The 17,359-nt window shown below is 43.2% G+C and overlaps 1 protein-coding gene across 7 annotated transcripts in view; it reads left to right on the top strand.

Moving 5' to 3' along the window:
- Positions 1–17,359, top strand: part of LOC110500450 (H(+)/Cl(-) exchange transporter 3) — a 65,733-nt gene that overhangs the window by 27,880 nt on the left and 20,494 nt on the right. For 2 of the 7 annotated variants that reach the window (XM_036957875.1, XM_036957879.1), the window contains exon 1: positions 6,418–6,707. The exons of the other annotated variants lie outside the window; for them this stretch is intronic. In XM_036957875.1, coding sequence (XP_036813770.1) covers positions 6,620–6,707 — 88 coding nt within the window. In that variant the 5' untranslated portion in view covers positions 6,418–6,619. Of the gene's footprint in view, positions 1–6,417; positions 6,708–17,359 lie in introns of those variants that run through there. 7 annotated transcript variants of the gene reach the window in all.

Consider the following 17,359-nt stretch of genomic DNA (forward strand, 5'->3'; position numbering starts at 1 on the left):
TAATAATGTACGCTATCTTCAAGCGGTCCGAGGGGAATGAAGAAGGCTGCAGCTCGAAAACAAGGGAGCTGGGAGAGAAAGGCCCGGCAGGTTCTGGAATCTCCATCGTAGTGCTCCGGGGGAGGTAAAGGGGGTTCCCAGGAAACCAGGGTGATGGTGCTGCTACCAGCTGGGTTACAGAGGGGCCGGGAGGTTACCGTCGTGGTAGGCTGCCTAGTAGGCAACCCCCGGAATTGCTCTCGCAATGCCTTCCATCAGACCGCGAAGCAAATCCTTGTGCCTACCAATGGTGGCTCCTTGGGAGGAGATGGCATTATGGAGCTGGTCCAAGTCTGCTGGGTCAGTCATGGCCAGTTCGTGCTATCAGGTATCAAGGCAAGACCCAAGTGTAGACTGTGTGAAGTAACAATGTTTATTGTAACAACAGGGGCAGGCAACCTACAGGTCAAGGCAGGCAGGGGTCGATAATCCAGAATAGGAGTAAAGGTACAGGACGGCAGGCAGGCTCTGGGTCAGGGAAGGCAGAGTGGTCAGGTGGGCGGGTACAGGGTTAGGACAGGCAAGAAAAGAGAGGCTGGGAAAAAACAGGAGCTGACAGGACAAACGCTGGTAAACTTGACAAACAAGACGAACTGGTACAGACAGACAGAAAACACTTGCAATAGCCCATTCCGCTGTGATTCATATACATACGGCTGCCTACATGTTAATTAGGAACTGGGCGAAGACATGCCCAGTTGAGTGAAGGGACAAATTCCCATGAACCAGTTTGGCAGCTTGGTGTCCAATAAATACCTGTATCTGTCAGTATCCCTCCCGTAGAATTGTCTTTACACTACAGTACACAGTGTTTGCATGTTAGCCTGACTGTCTGTCTGCCTGTCCGTTACTCTGCTTGGTGCTATTTATATGCACTGTGCTTTGGGGCTGGTGGTGGCGTACTATGTCAGGCAGCTGTGGGAATGTTCTGTAGTGGCACAGAATGGAACTGCCTGAACCAGGCTTAGAATAGAGGATTGGGACATATTGGAAATTGGAATTAAAAACTGTGGAATTAAAGCATCACTGGTTCTAGTTCTAGATTTCTAGAACCCTGGTGCTATGTTAATTGGGTACTCTGTTGAACAGTCTGCTGGATTTACTTCCAAGCTCCAGATGGGTGACATCATCACCTGTGCCATCGTCGCCTAGCAACAGGAGCAGTGCTGAAAGCCAGGTAGGGGCTTCGTTGGTTGGTTTGATGGTGCCAACACCAAAGGATACTTCGGGATTTTGGCAATGAGGCCCTTTATCATCTTCCCCAGAGTCAGATGAACTCATTGATACCATTTGTATGTATGCAGTATGAAGGAAGTTGGAGGTAGTTTTGTGAACCAATGCTAGTTAGCATTAGCACAATGACTGGAAGTATGGGTATCTGCTAGCATGCTACCACAATGGCTTGAAGACTATGGGTATCTGATACCCATATAATTCCAGTCATTGCAGCAGATACCCATAGTCTTCCAGTCATTGCAGCAGATACCCATAGAATTCCAGTCATTGCAGCGGATACTCATAATTTTCCAGTCATTGTGCTAATGCTAGTTAGCATCTTCCTTCAAACTGCACGCAGAGACAAAAATGCTATCCATGAGTTCATCTGACTCTAGTGAAGTAGATGAAGGGCCTCATTGCCAAGATCCCGAAGTATCCCTTTAATAATAACAAGTGATAGTGTGAATACACATTTCATGTGCAGAGCTCTAGTGACCAAATTGATACAGTTGTTGCATTATTGAAGTGTGACAGTTTCACACACGTGTATGCCAGTGGCGGTCAGTGTCGTTTATGATGAGGGAGGACGATTTTTTTTCATGAGCATGGCCTTATTTCTATTACAGCATTCACCCAGTTCAATGTAACATTTATGGTTTAGGCTACTACATGATAGTTGAATTTTCCCTATACCCATCATGAGGTTGCTTCAAATCAAATCAAATTTGATTTGTCACATGCGCCGAATACAAAAGGTGAAATGTCCTCACCTTACAGTGAAATGCTTACTTACAAGCCCTTAACCAACAATGCACTTCACAAGAAATAGAGTTAAGAAAATATTTACTAAATACATTTGTGAAAATGAATAAATAAAATCATGAAGTATCAAGAAAATTAGATAACAATAACGAAGTCGGAAGTTTACATACACTTAGGGTGGAGTCATTAAAACTCGTTTTTCAACCACTCCACAAATTTCTTGTTAACAAACTATAGTTTTGGCAAGTCGGTTAGGACATCTACTTTGTGCATGACACAAGTCATTTTTCCAACAATTGTTTACAGACAGATTATTTCACTTGTAATTCACTGTATCACAATTCCAGTGGGTCAGAAATGTACATACACTAAGTTGACTGTTTCTTTAAACAGCTTGGAAATTTTCAGAAAATGATGTCATGGCTTTAGAAGCTTCTGATGGGCTAATTGGCATAATTTTAGTCAATTAGAGGTGTACCTGTGGATGTATTTCAAGGCCTTCCTTCAAACTCAGTGCCTCTTTGCTTGACATCATGGGAAAATCAAAAGAAATCAGCCACGACCTCAGAAAAAAATGGTTCACCCTTGGGAGCAATTTCCAAACGCCTGAAGGTACCACAATCATCTGTACAAACAATAGTATGCAAGTATAAACACCATGGGACAACGTAGCCGTCATACCGCTCAGGAAGGAGACGCGTTCTGTCTCCTAGAGATGAACGTACTTTGGTGTGAAAAGTGCAAATCAATCCCAGAACAACTGCAAAGGACCTTGTGAATATGCTGGAGGAAACAGGTACAAAAGTATCTATATCCACAGTAAAAACGAGTCCTATATCGACATAACCTGAAAGGCCGCTCAGCAAGGAGAAGCCAGTGCTCCAAAACCGCCATGAAAAAGCCAGACGACGGTTTGCAACTGCACATGGGGACAGAGATCGTACTTTTTGGAGAAATCGTTATGTTTGGAAGAAAAAGGGGGAGTCTTGCAAGCCGAAGAACACCATCCTATCCGTGAAGCACGGGGTGGCAGCATCATGTTGTGGGGGTGCTTTGCTGCAGGAGGGACTGGTGCACTTCACAAAATAGATGGCTTCATGAGGAAGGAAAATTATGTGGACATATTGAAGCAACGTCTCAAGACATCAGTCTGGAAGTTAAAGCTTGGTCGCAAATGGGTCTTCCAAATGGACAATGACCCCAAGCATTCTTCCAATGTTGTGGCAAAATGGCTTAAGGACAGCAAAGTCTAGGTATTGGAGTGGCCATCACAAAGCCTTGACCTCAATCCCATGGAACATTTGTGGGCAGAAATTAAAAAGCGTGTGCGAGCAAGGAGGCCTACAAACCTGACTCAGTTACACCAGCTCTGTCAGGAGGAATGGGCCAAAATTCACCCAACTTATTGTGGGAAGCTTGTGGAAGGCTACCCAAAATGTTTGGCCCAAGTTAAATAATTTAAAGGCAATGCTACCAAATACTAATTTAGTGTATGTAAACTTCTGACCCAAAGGGATTGTGATGAATGAAATACATGCTGAAATAAATCATTCAACTATTAATCTGACATTTCACATTTTTAAAATAACGTGGTGATCATAGCTGACCTAAGACAGGGAATTTTTACTAGGATTAAATGTCGGGAATTGTGAAAAACTGAGTTTAAATGTATTTGGCTAAGGTGTATGTAAACCTCTGACTTCAACTGTAGGTATTCCTTTTGTCCAGGTGGGTAAGGTCAGTGTGGATTGCGTTTGAGATTGCGTCATCTGTGGATCCTTTGGAGCGGTATGTGAATTGTTGTGGTTCTAGCGTTTCTGGCATGATGGTGTTGATGTTAGCCATGCCCAGCCTTTCAAAGCGCTTCATGGCTACCGGCGTGAGGGTGGTAATCATTTAGGCAGGTTACCTTTGCTTTCTTGGGCACAGGGACTATGGTGGTCTGAAACATGTAGGTATTACAGACTCGGTCAGGGAGAGGTTGAAAATGTCAGTGAAGACACTTGCCAGTTGGTCCGTGCATGCTTTGAGCATACGTTCTGGTAATCCGTCTTGCCCTGTGGCTTTGTGAATATTGACCTGTCTGGTAGGCTTGCGTCACTGGGCAGCTCGCAGCTGGGTTTCCCTTTGTAGTCCGTAATATTTGTCAAGCCTTGCCACATCCGACGGGCATCAGAGCTGGTGTAGTAGGATTCTGCATTGGTTTGTGGTGTAAAATTGACGGCTATGAATAATATAGATGAGAACTCTCTTGGGAGATAGTGTGGTCTACAGCTTATCATGAGGTATTCTACCTCAGGCGAGCAATACCTCGAGACTTCTTTGATATTAGACATCGCGCATCAGCAGTTATTGACAAATAGACACACACCCCTGCCCCTCGTCTTACCAGACTTAGCTGCCCTTTCCTGCCGATGCACCGAGAAGCCAGCCAGATCTATATTATCCGTGTCGTCATTCAGCCACGTCTCGGTGAAACATAAGATATTGCAGTTTTTAATGTCCCATTGGTAGGATAGGCTAGGTTTATTAAGACTATGAATTAAAGTTTAGGTCGAAAGAAACATTTGAGATGACAGACAGTGACACATGGACAAACAGTGACACATTCAATACTGCCTTGCACATTCTTGCCTGCATCTAACTTATCTAGAGAATAATCATTAGTCAAACAGTTGCAAATGAGAGTTTCTATTGGACAAATTCAGGTATTTTTAACCCCGTTTCGTTTGGTTCTGTTTAAGAAAAGTTTTTCAACAGAGTCGGCGGATTGAATACACCCCTGATCAACATAAACACAGTTCACTTTCATAGCAGCCACGCTGTATTCCTTCTTTCATCTATGCACTATTCTCTTCTCACCTTTTCCCTTTGTTTGTGGATTTCAATGAACAACACATCAGCTGTTGTTAGCTAAAGTAACTTCCTAGTCAACATAGCTTATAGAACTAATGTGTTAGTTAATCATGCAGTAACATTACAGTGTATAGTCAGTTACACCGGCAGTTACACCAGTGGGATCCGGGGCAGTAAATTAATAAAAACCTAAATCTTACCTAGACTTGGAAGAGTTACAGTGTTGTGTTGGATAGTCATAGCCAGCTAGCTAACATAGCATCACTCTGTTTGAGTAACTAAACTAGCCAGCTGCATTTTGCTAGTTATGTAAGTAAGTGAAAGTGAGAAAAAAATGACAATCTCTCTCTCTTGCTTCTCCTTCATTTTTGAAAAACTGTGTTTAACAATTGTCCTTCTCTTTTTGAGTCAACTACTCATCACATTTTATGCACTGCAGTGCTAGCTAGCTGTAGCTTATGCATCCAGTATTAGATTCATTCTCTGATCCTTTGATTGGGTGGACAACATGTTGCAAGAGCTCTGATAGTTTGGAGGACATCCTCTGGAAGTTGCCATAATTAATTGGCATAATTACTGTGCAAGTCTATGGAACGGGGTGAGAACCAAGAGCCTCCTAGGTTTTGTATGTAAATCAATGTACCAAGAGGAGGACGGAAGCTAGCTGTCCTCCGGCTACACCATGGTGCTACCCTCCAGAGTGCTGTTGAGACTACTGTAGACCTTCATTGCAAAACAGTGTGTTTTAATCAATTATTTGGTGACATGAATATATTTAGTATAGTTTTATCTAAAAAGGACAATTTTTTAAATGTTTTACCATTTGTATTTTTATGAGGAGCTTCCACTCGTGTACTGCTACATGATACATAGCTATGAACCCTCAGATGAAATCTCACAAATGGTTTCATATCCTGTCTGGGAGAGAGAAAGAGGGAGAAAGTGTTTGTGGAAAGAGAAAGAAGAGAGAGTCAGTCTCAGTACTGGTTTCACTGACATGTTTATGGTGGTTGCTAATGCCATGTTCTGGCTTTTTCTCTCTCCCCTGCTGTGGCTTTTGCTTTCACAACATTTGATTTTAGTAGTACTTCAGTGTGGTGTATGTCTGTACAAACGCTGTTCTTTTTCTATGCTAGATTGGGTTTTCCTCAACTCATTTGTTGATGATTGTGCACTAACACCTATATTAATTAGTTATGCATGGTAAGCAGCAAATTAATAGAATCATTTACTGTATAGCGTTCAATACAGATCAATATTGGCGTAGCACTACAGTACTGATATGCTACTGTATACCACAGCCTTTTATTCTTCGTTCATGAATACATATTAGGCCGAGTACTAATATTATGCATCAGACCGACCGGCACACCTTTCAACAGGCTCTGCCAGCCTGGCCTGATCACTCTGCATTCTTACGCATTATCGCTCCTCCCTCTGCCCCCCCAATCGTCTCCCCTAGCAACCAACCAACCAGGCTTGCTATTCGTCATGCGATGACATCACCGGCTCCTTAGCAGTCAGCTGCTGCAGTGGAGAGGGAGGGGTAGAGAGCGAGAAAGAGAGGGAATTAGGGAGGGAGGAGAAAAGACAGAGGGAGCTCAGCTTGTCTCACACACAGCAAGTCTCTCCGAGGCTGTTCGAAACACGGAGGCTGCTCCCGGATAAGCAGTTAGGCTAGCGACGAGGAGCTAACACTTGGTGAGACAGCTAAATTAGTTTAGCGACCGACTGTCAGTCAACCATGGATGATATCTCAACCGATGCCGACCCCTATCTACCCTACGACGGGGGAGGGGATACCATCGCACTGCAGGAGCTGCCTAAAAGAGGTACGCCATGATCCCCCTCCCCTTCCTTTGAATGGAGTTTGTAGGTTCGGTCTGTTTGTCCATCTGGCTACAGTTACAGTCATGGCGCTGGATAATCTAATGCTGTAGCGCCCTACTGTTGTTATAATAGATTAAAATGGTGTGGAGTTGATGACTTAGTCAGACGGGAGGACTGTCATGGTGAACGTGTTATCTAGCTAGCTGCCATTCTGCGACCATTCACCTGCTCGTCGATGATTAACCTTGACACCCACAATCAATGTGTCTGTCTCTCTCTCTGTGTGTGTGTGTGTGTGTGTCATATCTGCGTGGTGAATTAGCAGGGTGTGTATTCTCCGGGTTTAGCTGAGCTCGTAGAATCAATAAATGGCCGAGGAGGAGCAATGTGTACTGCCTCCATCTTTATTCTCTTAGAATAAGCTGTTTGATGTGTGTGTGTGCGCGTGTGCGTAGGAACACCTCTACAACAGCTTCCAGATGTTACTCAGCGTGGTGCTGATCCATTTAACATGCAACAGTGTTTCAGTGACAGGGAGGAGGACCTGTTGGGTTGATCTGTGTTGTTCTCTGCCAGATCTCACCAGTCAGTACACCTCCTTCTGCACTGTCACGCACGCACACACACTTAACATCTATAAAAGCATCTGCTATCCTTCTCATTGCCTCTACAAAACCTATACATTTTCAACAGGATTCAATTATTTATTCAGTGTTATGTGGCTACATCCTGGGTCCTTCTTTCACAGTTAGCTAATATGTTGTGTAATCGTCCCTAAGGCCTAAGGTATTCATGGCCCCGCACTGAATAATATGCTTTCCTTTAACATAACCTACCACGTCACATGGTTGACTGATTTGATTCGGCTCTAAAGAGAAGAAAACGAGCAAACATCAGTCCTATTCCATCCACTTTCAGTTTGCGGTTGAGCTCCTTCGTGTGTGTACATTTCCCTCTCTTTCTTATCTTTATTTTTTTTCTTCCGAATGGATTTGGAAGTTTGGTTATGTCTGTCCTTCTGGCTACAGTTACAGTCATGGCACTGGATAACCCGAATGCTGTAGCTCCCTGCTGTTGTTATAATAGACTAAAATGGTGTGGAGCTTATGACTTAGGTCAGACGGGAGGGCTGTCATGGTGAACGTGTGTTCGTGGACGACAATGTTATCTAGCTGGCTGCCATTCTGCGACCATTCACCTGCTCGTCGATGATTAACCTTGGCACCCACTATCAGTGTGTGTGTGTGTCTTATCTGCATGGTGAATTAGCAGGGTGTGTATTCTCTGGGTTTAGCTGAGCTCGTAGAATCAATAAATGGCAGAGGAGGAGCAGTGTGTACTGCCTCCATCTTTATTCTCTTAGAATAAGCTGTTAAGTGTGTGTGTGTATGTGTGTGTGTGTAGGAACACCACTATAACAGCTTCCAGATGTTACTCAGCGTGGGGTGCTGATCCATTTAACATGCAACAGTGTTTCGGTGACAGGGAGGAGGACCTGTTGGACAGATCGATAGTGATGTCTCACTAGTCCATACATCTCATTCTGCACAGTCACACATGCATATGAACACACAAACTATAACATCTATAAAGCATCTGCTATCCTCATTACCTGTACAAAACCTATACATTTTCAACAGGATTCAGTGTAATGTGGATATATCCTGGGTCCTTCTTTCACATTTAGCTAATATGTTGTGTAATCGTCCCTAAGGCCTAAGCTATTCATGGCCCCAGCACTGAATAATATGCTTTCCTTTAGCATAACCTAGCACGTCACATGGTTGACTGATTTGATTCAGCTAAAAAGACAAGAAAACGTTCTAACATCAGTCCTATTCCATCCACTTTCAGTTTACGTTTGAGTTTCTTAGTGTGTGTGTGTGTATGTTAGTTAGGGTACATCCCTGTCTGTAAATCTGAGATAATGGTGTGTGCGCGCGCGTATTCCTCTTGTTAGATTCCCATGTTAAATGACCAGACACAAAAGACACTGCCAAAGGATCCCCTCTCTCTCTCCTCTCGTGCTTGCTCGCTCTCTCTGCTCTCTTCTTGCTCTCCTCTCGCTCTCTCTGCTCTCCTCTCGCTCGCTCTCTCTGCTCTCCTCTCGCTCGCTCTCTCTGCTCTCCTCTCGCTCGCTCTCTTTGCTCTCCTCTCGTTCTCTCCTCTCGTTCTCTGCTCTCTCCCTCTCCTCTTGCTCTCCCTCTCCTCTTGCTCTCCCTCTCCTCTTGCTCGCCCTCTCCGCTTGCTCGCCCTCTCTTCTCGCTCTCTCTCTCGCCCTCTCCTCTCTTGCTCTCTCTCCTCTCGCTCGCTCTCTTCTGTTGTATTGTGTAATCTGTGGTCAATACATTTAATCAAATAAAAATATGGTTATAAAAAAGAATGGCTAATAAATATAAATACACTATGTATTACAGTCAGTTATATACAATGTAAATACTTCAGGAATTAATGGTCATGGGATGGCAATCATATACATATCTGGCAGAAATATTTACGGTTTCTCCCTCACCCAGAATAATTCTCAGCTTTATGTTATTTTTAAATGCACAGAATTTGGGAATTGATTGAGATATTGTCTTGAAAAAAATATTCTGTTATTTGGGAGTATTTCTCACAGTAGAGGAAAATTGCATCTCTGTCTCCACTTCCTCTGTTGTGCAGTGACCACACAGATGCTCCTCTTTGAGTAGCCATCTCTTTTTGTCTCTCCCTGTTTCTATAGCCAATTGGTGGTCGCTGTATTTGTTCAGGATCTGTCTCTGTTTTGTATCCCTGACAGAATAGAGAGATTCTGCCAATTTGTATTCTCTGTTGAGGGCCAAATAGCAATTTAGTTTGTTCAGAGTTTTAATTTTTATATGAGGATTTAATTTCTGTAACAATGTAATTGATGTCCCTGTGTATTTTGGATAATAAGGTTGTTTAGTGTTTTTAACAGCTGACGGGAATCTTTTCAGGGTTCAGCTCTTGGATTTCCAGTGCTTTGAATTCTAAGAATGTTTTGGGGCATAATTTCAAATGATCTCAAAAAGTTTGTTCTTTTCTTTATATTTACAATTAAAGGGAATCGTCCGAGTTCCGCTCTGCATGCATTATTTGGTACTTTCTTTTGGATATTTAGGATAATTCTACGGAATTCTGTATATAGATTTTCTCCCAATGCTTATAATCGTAATTATAGGTTGAAACCCAAACCTCGCTTCCATCTTGTGGTAAAATTACACTTGAATATTTTGCACGATATTTGGATGGGAATATTTACTTTTTATGGAGTAGTGCATTCACTGCCAGACCAAATCCACCAGAGACACAATTATTTTTTTTGTCCCAGGTAGTTGTACCATGTTCAGCCATGGTATTTCCTAATTTGAAGGAGTGTCGACTGCTCTGACTCTTGGCATTTTTTCCCCCTTTATCTCTCTTCTCTCGCTCTCTCTCTACTCTCCTGCTATTCTCTCTCTGCACTCTCTCTCTGCTCTCTCACTTTTCTCTCTCCCTCTCAACCTGCCTTTCGGCCACATGATATTCCCTTAGCAGCACAGGTGCAGGCCAGGGTTAGTGTTGGCTTACTGGTCTCCAGCCCCAGTCAGTCCTGTTGCTAAGCTCAAGCGCCTTGATCTGATTTACAGGACTGTAGTGCTGGAGTAGCCTGATACTGCATTAATGCACAGGAAGCTCCTGTGTGTACTAAGCCCTCGCACTGAATGGTCACACTTTATCGGCATGTGGTACCTGAACACACAAGGTGTGTGCGCATGTGTGTGTCATGAACTCGTTGATCCATGTTGTGGTTGAATCAGTCCCTGCAGGCTTCTGTTTCCACAGTGTCATCATTCAGCTGGATGCTGTGTGTCAGCCTACTGTGTGACAATCTACAGTAAAACCATCCACTCCTCCACATAATGAAGCAATTGATATACATTATGTGTCTGTCTGTGTCTATAATTTTACCATCAAGAGGAGCAACCTGTTATTACGGTCCCAAAAAACAATTCACTGTCCGCCTCTATCTAATTCAGACCTCACCCTCACCCACACTACGCACCTACCTGGCTACCCCAGTACCAGCTCTACGCACTGTGGCTAGAAACCCCACCTCCACATAGAGTCCAGTCATCATTTCTGACTCATCATCAAATCAAATTGTATTAGTCACATGTGCCGAATACAACCTTAGAGTGAAATGCTTACTTACGAGCCCCTAACCGACAGTGCAGTTTCAACAAATACGGAGAAGAATAAGAGAAAAGTAACAAGTAATTAAAGAGGAGCAATAAAACATAACAATAAATACAGGGGGGGTGCCGGTACAGAGTCAATGTGTGGGGGCACTGGTTAGTTGAGGTAGCATGTACATGTAGGTAGAGTGAATGAAAGTGACTATGCATAGATGATAATAGAGAGTGGCAGTGGTGTGGAGGGGAGTGAATAGTCTGCATTTGACTAGATGTTCAAGAGTTTTATGGCTTGGGGGTAGAAGCTGTTTAGAAGCCTCTTGGACATAGACTTGGTGCTCCAGTACCGCTTGACGTGTGGTAGCAGAGAGAAGTCTCTGACTAGGGTGGCTGGAGTCTTTGACAATTTTCAGGGCCTTCTTCTGACACCGCCTGGTATAGAGGTCCTGGATGGCAGGAAGCTTGGCCCCAGTGATGTACTTACTGGGCCATTCGCAATAGAGGTCGACCGATTAATCGGAATGACCGATTTAATTAGGGCAGATTTAAAGTTTTCATAACAATCGGAAATCTGTATTTTTTTTAGACCTTTATTTAACCTTTTATTTAACTAGGCAAGTCAGTTAAGAACACATTCTTATTTTCAATGACGGGCTAGGAACGGTGGGTTAACTGCCTTGTTCAGGTGCAAAACGACAGATTTTTACCTTGTCGGGGGATTCAATCTTGCAACCTTACAGTTAACTAGTCCAACGATCTAACCACCTGCTTTACATTGCACTCCACGAGGAACCTGCCTGTTACACGAATGCAGTAAGAAGCCAAGGTAAGTTGATAGCTAGCATTAAACTTATCTTATAAAAAACAATCAATCAATCAATCATAGTCACTAGTTAACTACACATGGTTGATGATATTACTAGTTTATCTAGCGTGTCCTGCGTTGCATATAATCGATTCGGTGCGTATTTGCGAAAAAGGACTGTCATTGCTCCAATGTGTACCTAACCATAAACATCAATGCCTTTCTTAAAATCAATACACAAGTATTTATTTTTAAACCTGCATATTTAGTTAATATTGCCCGCTAAAATGACTCGTTGCGAACTGTGTGACCTGGCTCGTTGCGAACTGTGTGAAGACTATTTCTTCCTAACAAAGACAGCCAACTTCGCCAAACGGGGGATGATTTAACATTTGCGAAAAAAGCACAATCGTTGCACGACTGTACCTAACCATAAACATCAATGCCTTTCTTAAAATCAATACACAGAAGTATATATTTTTTAAACCTGCATATTTAGCTAAAATAAATCCAGGTTAGCAGGTGAAATTGTCACTTATCTTGCGTTCATTGCACGCAGTCAGTGTATATGCAACAGTTTGGGCCGCCTAATTTGCCAGAATTTTACTTAATTATGACATAACATTGAAGGTTATACAACGTAACAGGAATATTTAGACATATGGATGCCACCCGTTAGATCAAATACGGAACGGTTCCGTATTTCACTGAAAGAATAAACGTTTTGTTTTTGAGATGATAGTTTCCGGATTCGACTATATTAATGACCTAAGGCTCGTATTTCTGTGTGTTATTCTGTTGTAACTAAGTCTATGATTTGATAGAGCAGTCTGACTGAGCGATGGTAGGCACCAGCAGGCTCGCAAACAGTCATTCAAACAGCACTTTCGTGCGTTTGACAGCAGCTCTTCGCAACGCTTCAAGCATTGAGCTGTTTATGACTTCAAGCCTATCAACTCCCGAGATTAGGCTGGTGTAACCGATGTAAAGTGGCTAGCTAGTTAGCGGGGTGCGCGCTAATAGCGTTTCAAACGTCACTCGCTCTGAGACTTGAAGTGGTTTTTTCCCCTTGCTCCGCATGGGTAACGCTGCTTCGAGGGTGGCTGTTGTCGATGTGTTGCTGGTTTGAGCCCAGGTAGGGGCGAGGAGAGGGACGGAAGCTATACTGTTACACTGGCAATACTAAAGTGCCTATAAGAACATCCAATAGTCAAAGATATATGAAATACAAATCGTATAGAGAAATAGTCCTATAATTCCTATATAACCTAAAACTTCTTACTTGGGAATATTGAAGACTCGTGAAAAGGAACCACCAGATTTCATATGTTCTCATGTTCTGAGCAAGGAACTTCATCGTAAAAAAGCTAACATGGCACATATTGCATATTTTACTTTCTTCTCCAACACTTTTTTTTTTTTTGCATTATTTAAACCAAATTGAACATGTTTCATTATTTATTTGAGGCTAAATTGAATTTATTAATGTATTATATTAAGTTAAAATAAGTGTTCATTCAGTATTGTTGTAATTGTCATTATTACAAATAAATGTAAAAAATAAAATAAAATCGTCTGGTTAAACGGTATCGGCTTTTTATGGTCCTCCAATAATCGTATCGGTATCGGCGTTGAAAAATCATAATTGGTCAACCACTAGTTCGCACTACCCCTTGAAGTACCTTGCGGTCAGAGACCGAGCAGTTGCCATACCAGGCAGTGATGCAACCATGCTCTCGATGGTGCAGTTGTAGAACCTTTTTGAGGATCTGAGGACCCATGCCAAATCTTTTCAGTCTCCTGAGGGGGAATAGGTTTTGTCGTGCCCGCTTCATGACTGTCATGGTGTGCTTGGACCATTTTAGTTTGCTGGTGATGTGGACACCAAGGAACTTGAAGTTCTCAACCTGCTCCACTGCAGCCCTGTCGATAAGAATGTGGGCGTGCTCGGTCCTCTCCTCCTCCTTCCCCGGATTCCCCCTCCTCCGCCTCCGCTGCCTCCTCCTCTCCCCCTGCCAGCACAGACTGGGTCACTCACAAATCAGGTTGGTTGGACGGTTACAATATCGAACTGGCTGACTGCTTCTTGCTGGGTGAGACTGTGGTTGTGTCCCAAATGGCACCCTATTCCCTACAACAGTGCACTACTTTTGACAAGAGCCCTGTCAAAAATAGTGCAGTATATAGGGAAGTACGGTGCCATTTGGGATACAACCACAGTCTCACCCAACCAGAAGCGAAAAAAGCACAACTGGCAGTCAGCCAGTTCGATGTTGTCACCTTCCAACCAACCTGATTTGTGAGTTGCGTTTGGGGCTGCGTTTTTAGCTGACTCTACAAGAACAAATGATTTCCCATTGGTCTTCCTCAGGAAGGGAAACTCTGCCAGATGAAAGCCATTCACCTACTGTAGCTCTCCCTGCTCAATGGGAGCCTGCCTAGACCTACTTCTCCCCTACACGTATAGGTCCACATCAAAGGACTTTATATAGCCCAATGCTTTCATATTTCAAAGGCTTGGCTCGGGCCTTTTGAAACAAGGCTTTAAAGCATGGAACACCGAGAATCTCATCGCTGATAGTCTGCCGATATGTACTTATCACAGTGGGGAGGCCGTTCCTTCTCTTGCTAGAACAAAAGCGGTACCTGCTGCGTGCCAACCCGGTAGTGACGAACCTACCGATTTGTACTTGTGGAATTGCAATGCCTATCAGTGGCCAACATCTTGACTATGAGCCAATCAGCGAGCAGGAACCAACACATTTTTGTTGTTGAAAAGAGGGCATTTTCTCTGTACAAGTCAGTCACACTTCATATGCACTGTAAGCTATGCGACGTTAGCTAGATACTTGCACAGACGCAACGCACACAACAGTAAATACTTCCTCCAAGCTAGCTAACAACTAATTAAATCACAATGAATTAGCTAGTGTCCATGAAACCGCTGCCGAGCTACTGGCAGCTACTGAGTTAGTGCAGTGACCAAGATAGCCATGTTGTGCTAGCTAGGTAATGTGCTAACATTAGCTAAATTGCTAAACATTTGGCTATGGGCTGGCACAGGCAGTATGGGATTATGAATTATTAATTAAATAGTTTCTTCTAGACTTGAGCGGTATCCTGGTTTTCATATTGTCATACCGTACGGTATAGCACACAAGTTGGCTTTAAATATGAAGAGAAAAGCCCATTGGGCCTCTATTACCAGAATGCTAACAAACTAATAGTGAAATCACATAGACGCTGTTAACTAAATGCTAACGAGCAAAAACTAAACTCATTTCAAGACAGGCAAATCCAGCTCATAAAGTTAAACAAGCATAGCTAGCAGTTACCGAATGTCATTTTCTGTGAGTGTGAACATTTACAAGCGAAAGTGAACAAGATAAATTGTGCAAATGAACAAAGTTGTGAAGCATGTTTTTCTGAAGGAAGAGCACGAATCAATTTTGGGAACTCATCCAGAGTTCTTTGACTTCTGGCAGAAAGCCATTATAAGATACACTACATGACCAAAAGTATGTGGACACCTGCTCGTCGAACATCTCATTCCAAAATCATGAGCATTAATAGGGAGTTGATCCCCCTTTGCTTATATAACAGCCTCCACTCTTCTGGGATGATGTTGGAACATTGCTGTGGAGACTTGCTTCCATTCAGCCACGAGAGCATTAGTGAGGTCGGTCACTGATGTTGGGCGATTAGGCCCGGCTCGCAGTCGCTGTTCCGATTCATCCCAATGGTGTTTGATGGGGTTGAGGTCAGGGCTCTGTGCAGGCCAGTCAAGTTATTTCACACCAATCTCGACAAACCATTTCTGTATGGACCTCGCTTTGTGCACGGGCGCATTGTCATGCTGAAACAGGAAAGGGCCTTCCCCAAACTGTTGCCACAAAGTTGGAAGCACAGAATCGTCTAGAATGTCATTGTATGCTGTAGCGTTAAGATTTCCCTTCACTGGAACTAAGGGGCCAAGCCCAAACTATGAATCTCAGCCCCAGACCATTATTCCTCCTCCACCAAACTTTACAGTTGGCGCTATGCATTCGGGCAGGTAGTGTTTTCCTGGCATCTGCCAACCCCAGATTCGTCCATCGGCCTGCCAGATGGTGAAGCATGATTAATCACTCCAGAGAACGCGTTTCCACTGTTACAGAGTCCAATGGCGGCAAGCTTTACACCACTCCAGCCAACGCTTGGCATTGCGCGTGGTGATCTTAGGCTTGTGTGGGGTTGCTCGGCCATGGAAACCTGTTTTAATGAAGCTCCCGACTAACAGTTCTTGTGCTGACGTTGCTTCCAGAGGCAGTTTGGAACTCGGTAGTGAGTGATGCAAAGGTGGCATCCTATGACGGTGCCACGTTGAAAGTGAGTATGGCAATTCTACTGCCAATGTCTATGGAGATCGCGTGGCTCTGTGCTTGATTTTATACACCTGTCAGCAACGGGTGTGGCTGAAATGGTCAAATCCACTAATTTGAAGGCGTGTCCACATACTTTTGCCTATATATAGTGTGTCTGATGGTAACCATTTAGTAATGAATTTCATGAAGTGTAACTTCACCTCATGTGCGTGTTGCACAACAGAGACTTGTCGATTAGATATAGATCGCTATGGACTCATCAGCTCGCTTTGTCCCTTTGCAAACAAACACTTGACTGGCTATTTGCAAACAAACACTTGACTGGCTCAAATGTTCTGGGGAACTACGGTAAGCTTAATATTTGAAAATAATGTGACAGGTGAAATGAAGAACGCAATCTGCTTTATCTCCTAAGGTATTGCACAAGTTGACTGCAGGTAATAACTCAAAGTAGCTACAAATATTCAAATGTATTGAAAAACTTCAAAGAAATAGCTTTGACAGTATTGAAAACCCATCCTGTGGCTTTTTTCAAATACCCCGGTATACGGTATTCCGCTTAAGCCTACTTTCTTCATCTTGCTAGATAGTTATCTAGCTGTGGCCATCTGGTTAGTATCGACAAGGGCTTTCACAAAATAACAACATTAGCACAGATCGCTTGGAATCTAGACCATAAGAAATATGCATTGCCAAACAACGCTACTGCCACCGTCTGGTTTGGAGTATTTTAACAAGGCTGAGTGGCTGATGACTTCCAAGGTCTTTTCTGTGTGAACACGAGAGACTGCCGACACTATTCAGAGGTACTAAGTACTGTCGGCAGGCAAACATTTGACAATCCTACCGGTGTCTGAGTTTTAACCGGTACGGAGGTGTCTAAGATTCCTCACAAATTTTTCTACCCCTGTGTAGGGAAAATAAAAATGGGTTGAAGTCAGAAGTTTACATACACATTAGCCAAATATATTTAAACTCAGTTTTTCACAATTCCTGACATTTAATCATAGTAAAATTCCCTGTCTTAGGTCAGTTAGGATCACCACTTTATTTTAAGAATGTGAAATGTCAGAATAATAGTAGAGTGATTTATTTCAGCTTTTATTTCTTTCATCACATTCCCAGTGGGTCAGAAGTTTATTATACACTCAATTAGTATTTGGTAGCATTGCCTTTAAATTATTTAACTTGGGTCAAACGTTTCAGGTAGCCTTCCACAAGCTTCCCACAATAAGTTGGGGGAATTTTGGCCCATTCCTCCTGACAGAGCTGGTGTAACTGAGTCAGGTTTGTAGGCCTCCTTGCTC

This window comes from Oncorhynchus mykiss, chromosome 21 (assembly GCF_013265735.2).
Source record: "Oncorhynchus mykiss isolate Arlee chromosome 21, USDA_OmykA_1.1, whole genome shotgun sequence".
Classification (NCBI taxonomy): Eukaryota; Metazoa; Chordata; class Actinopteri; order Salmoniformes; family Salmonidae; genus Oncorhynchus; species Oncorhynchus mykiss.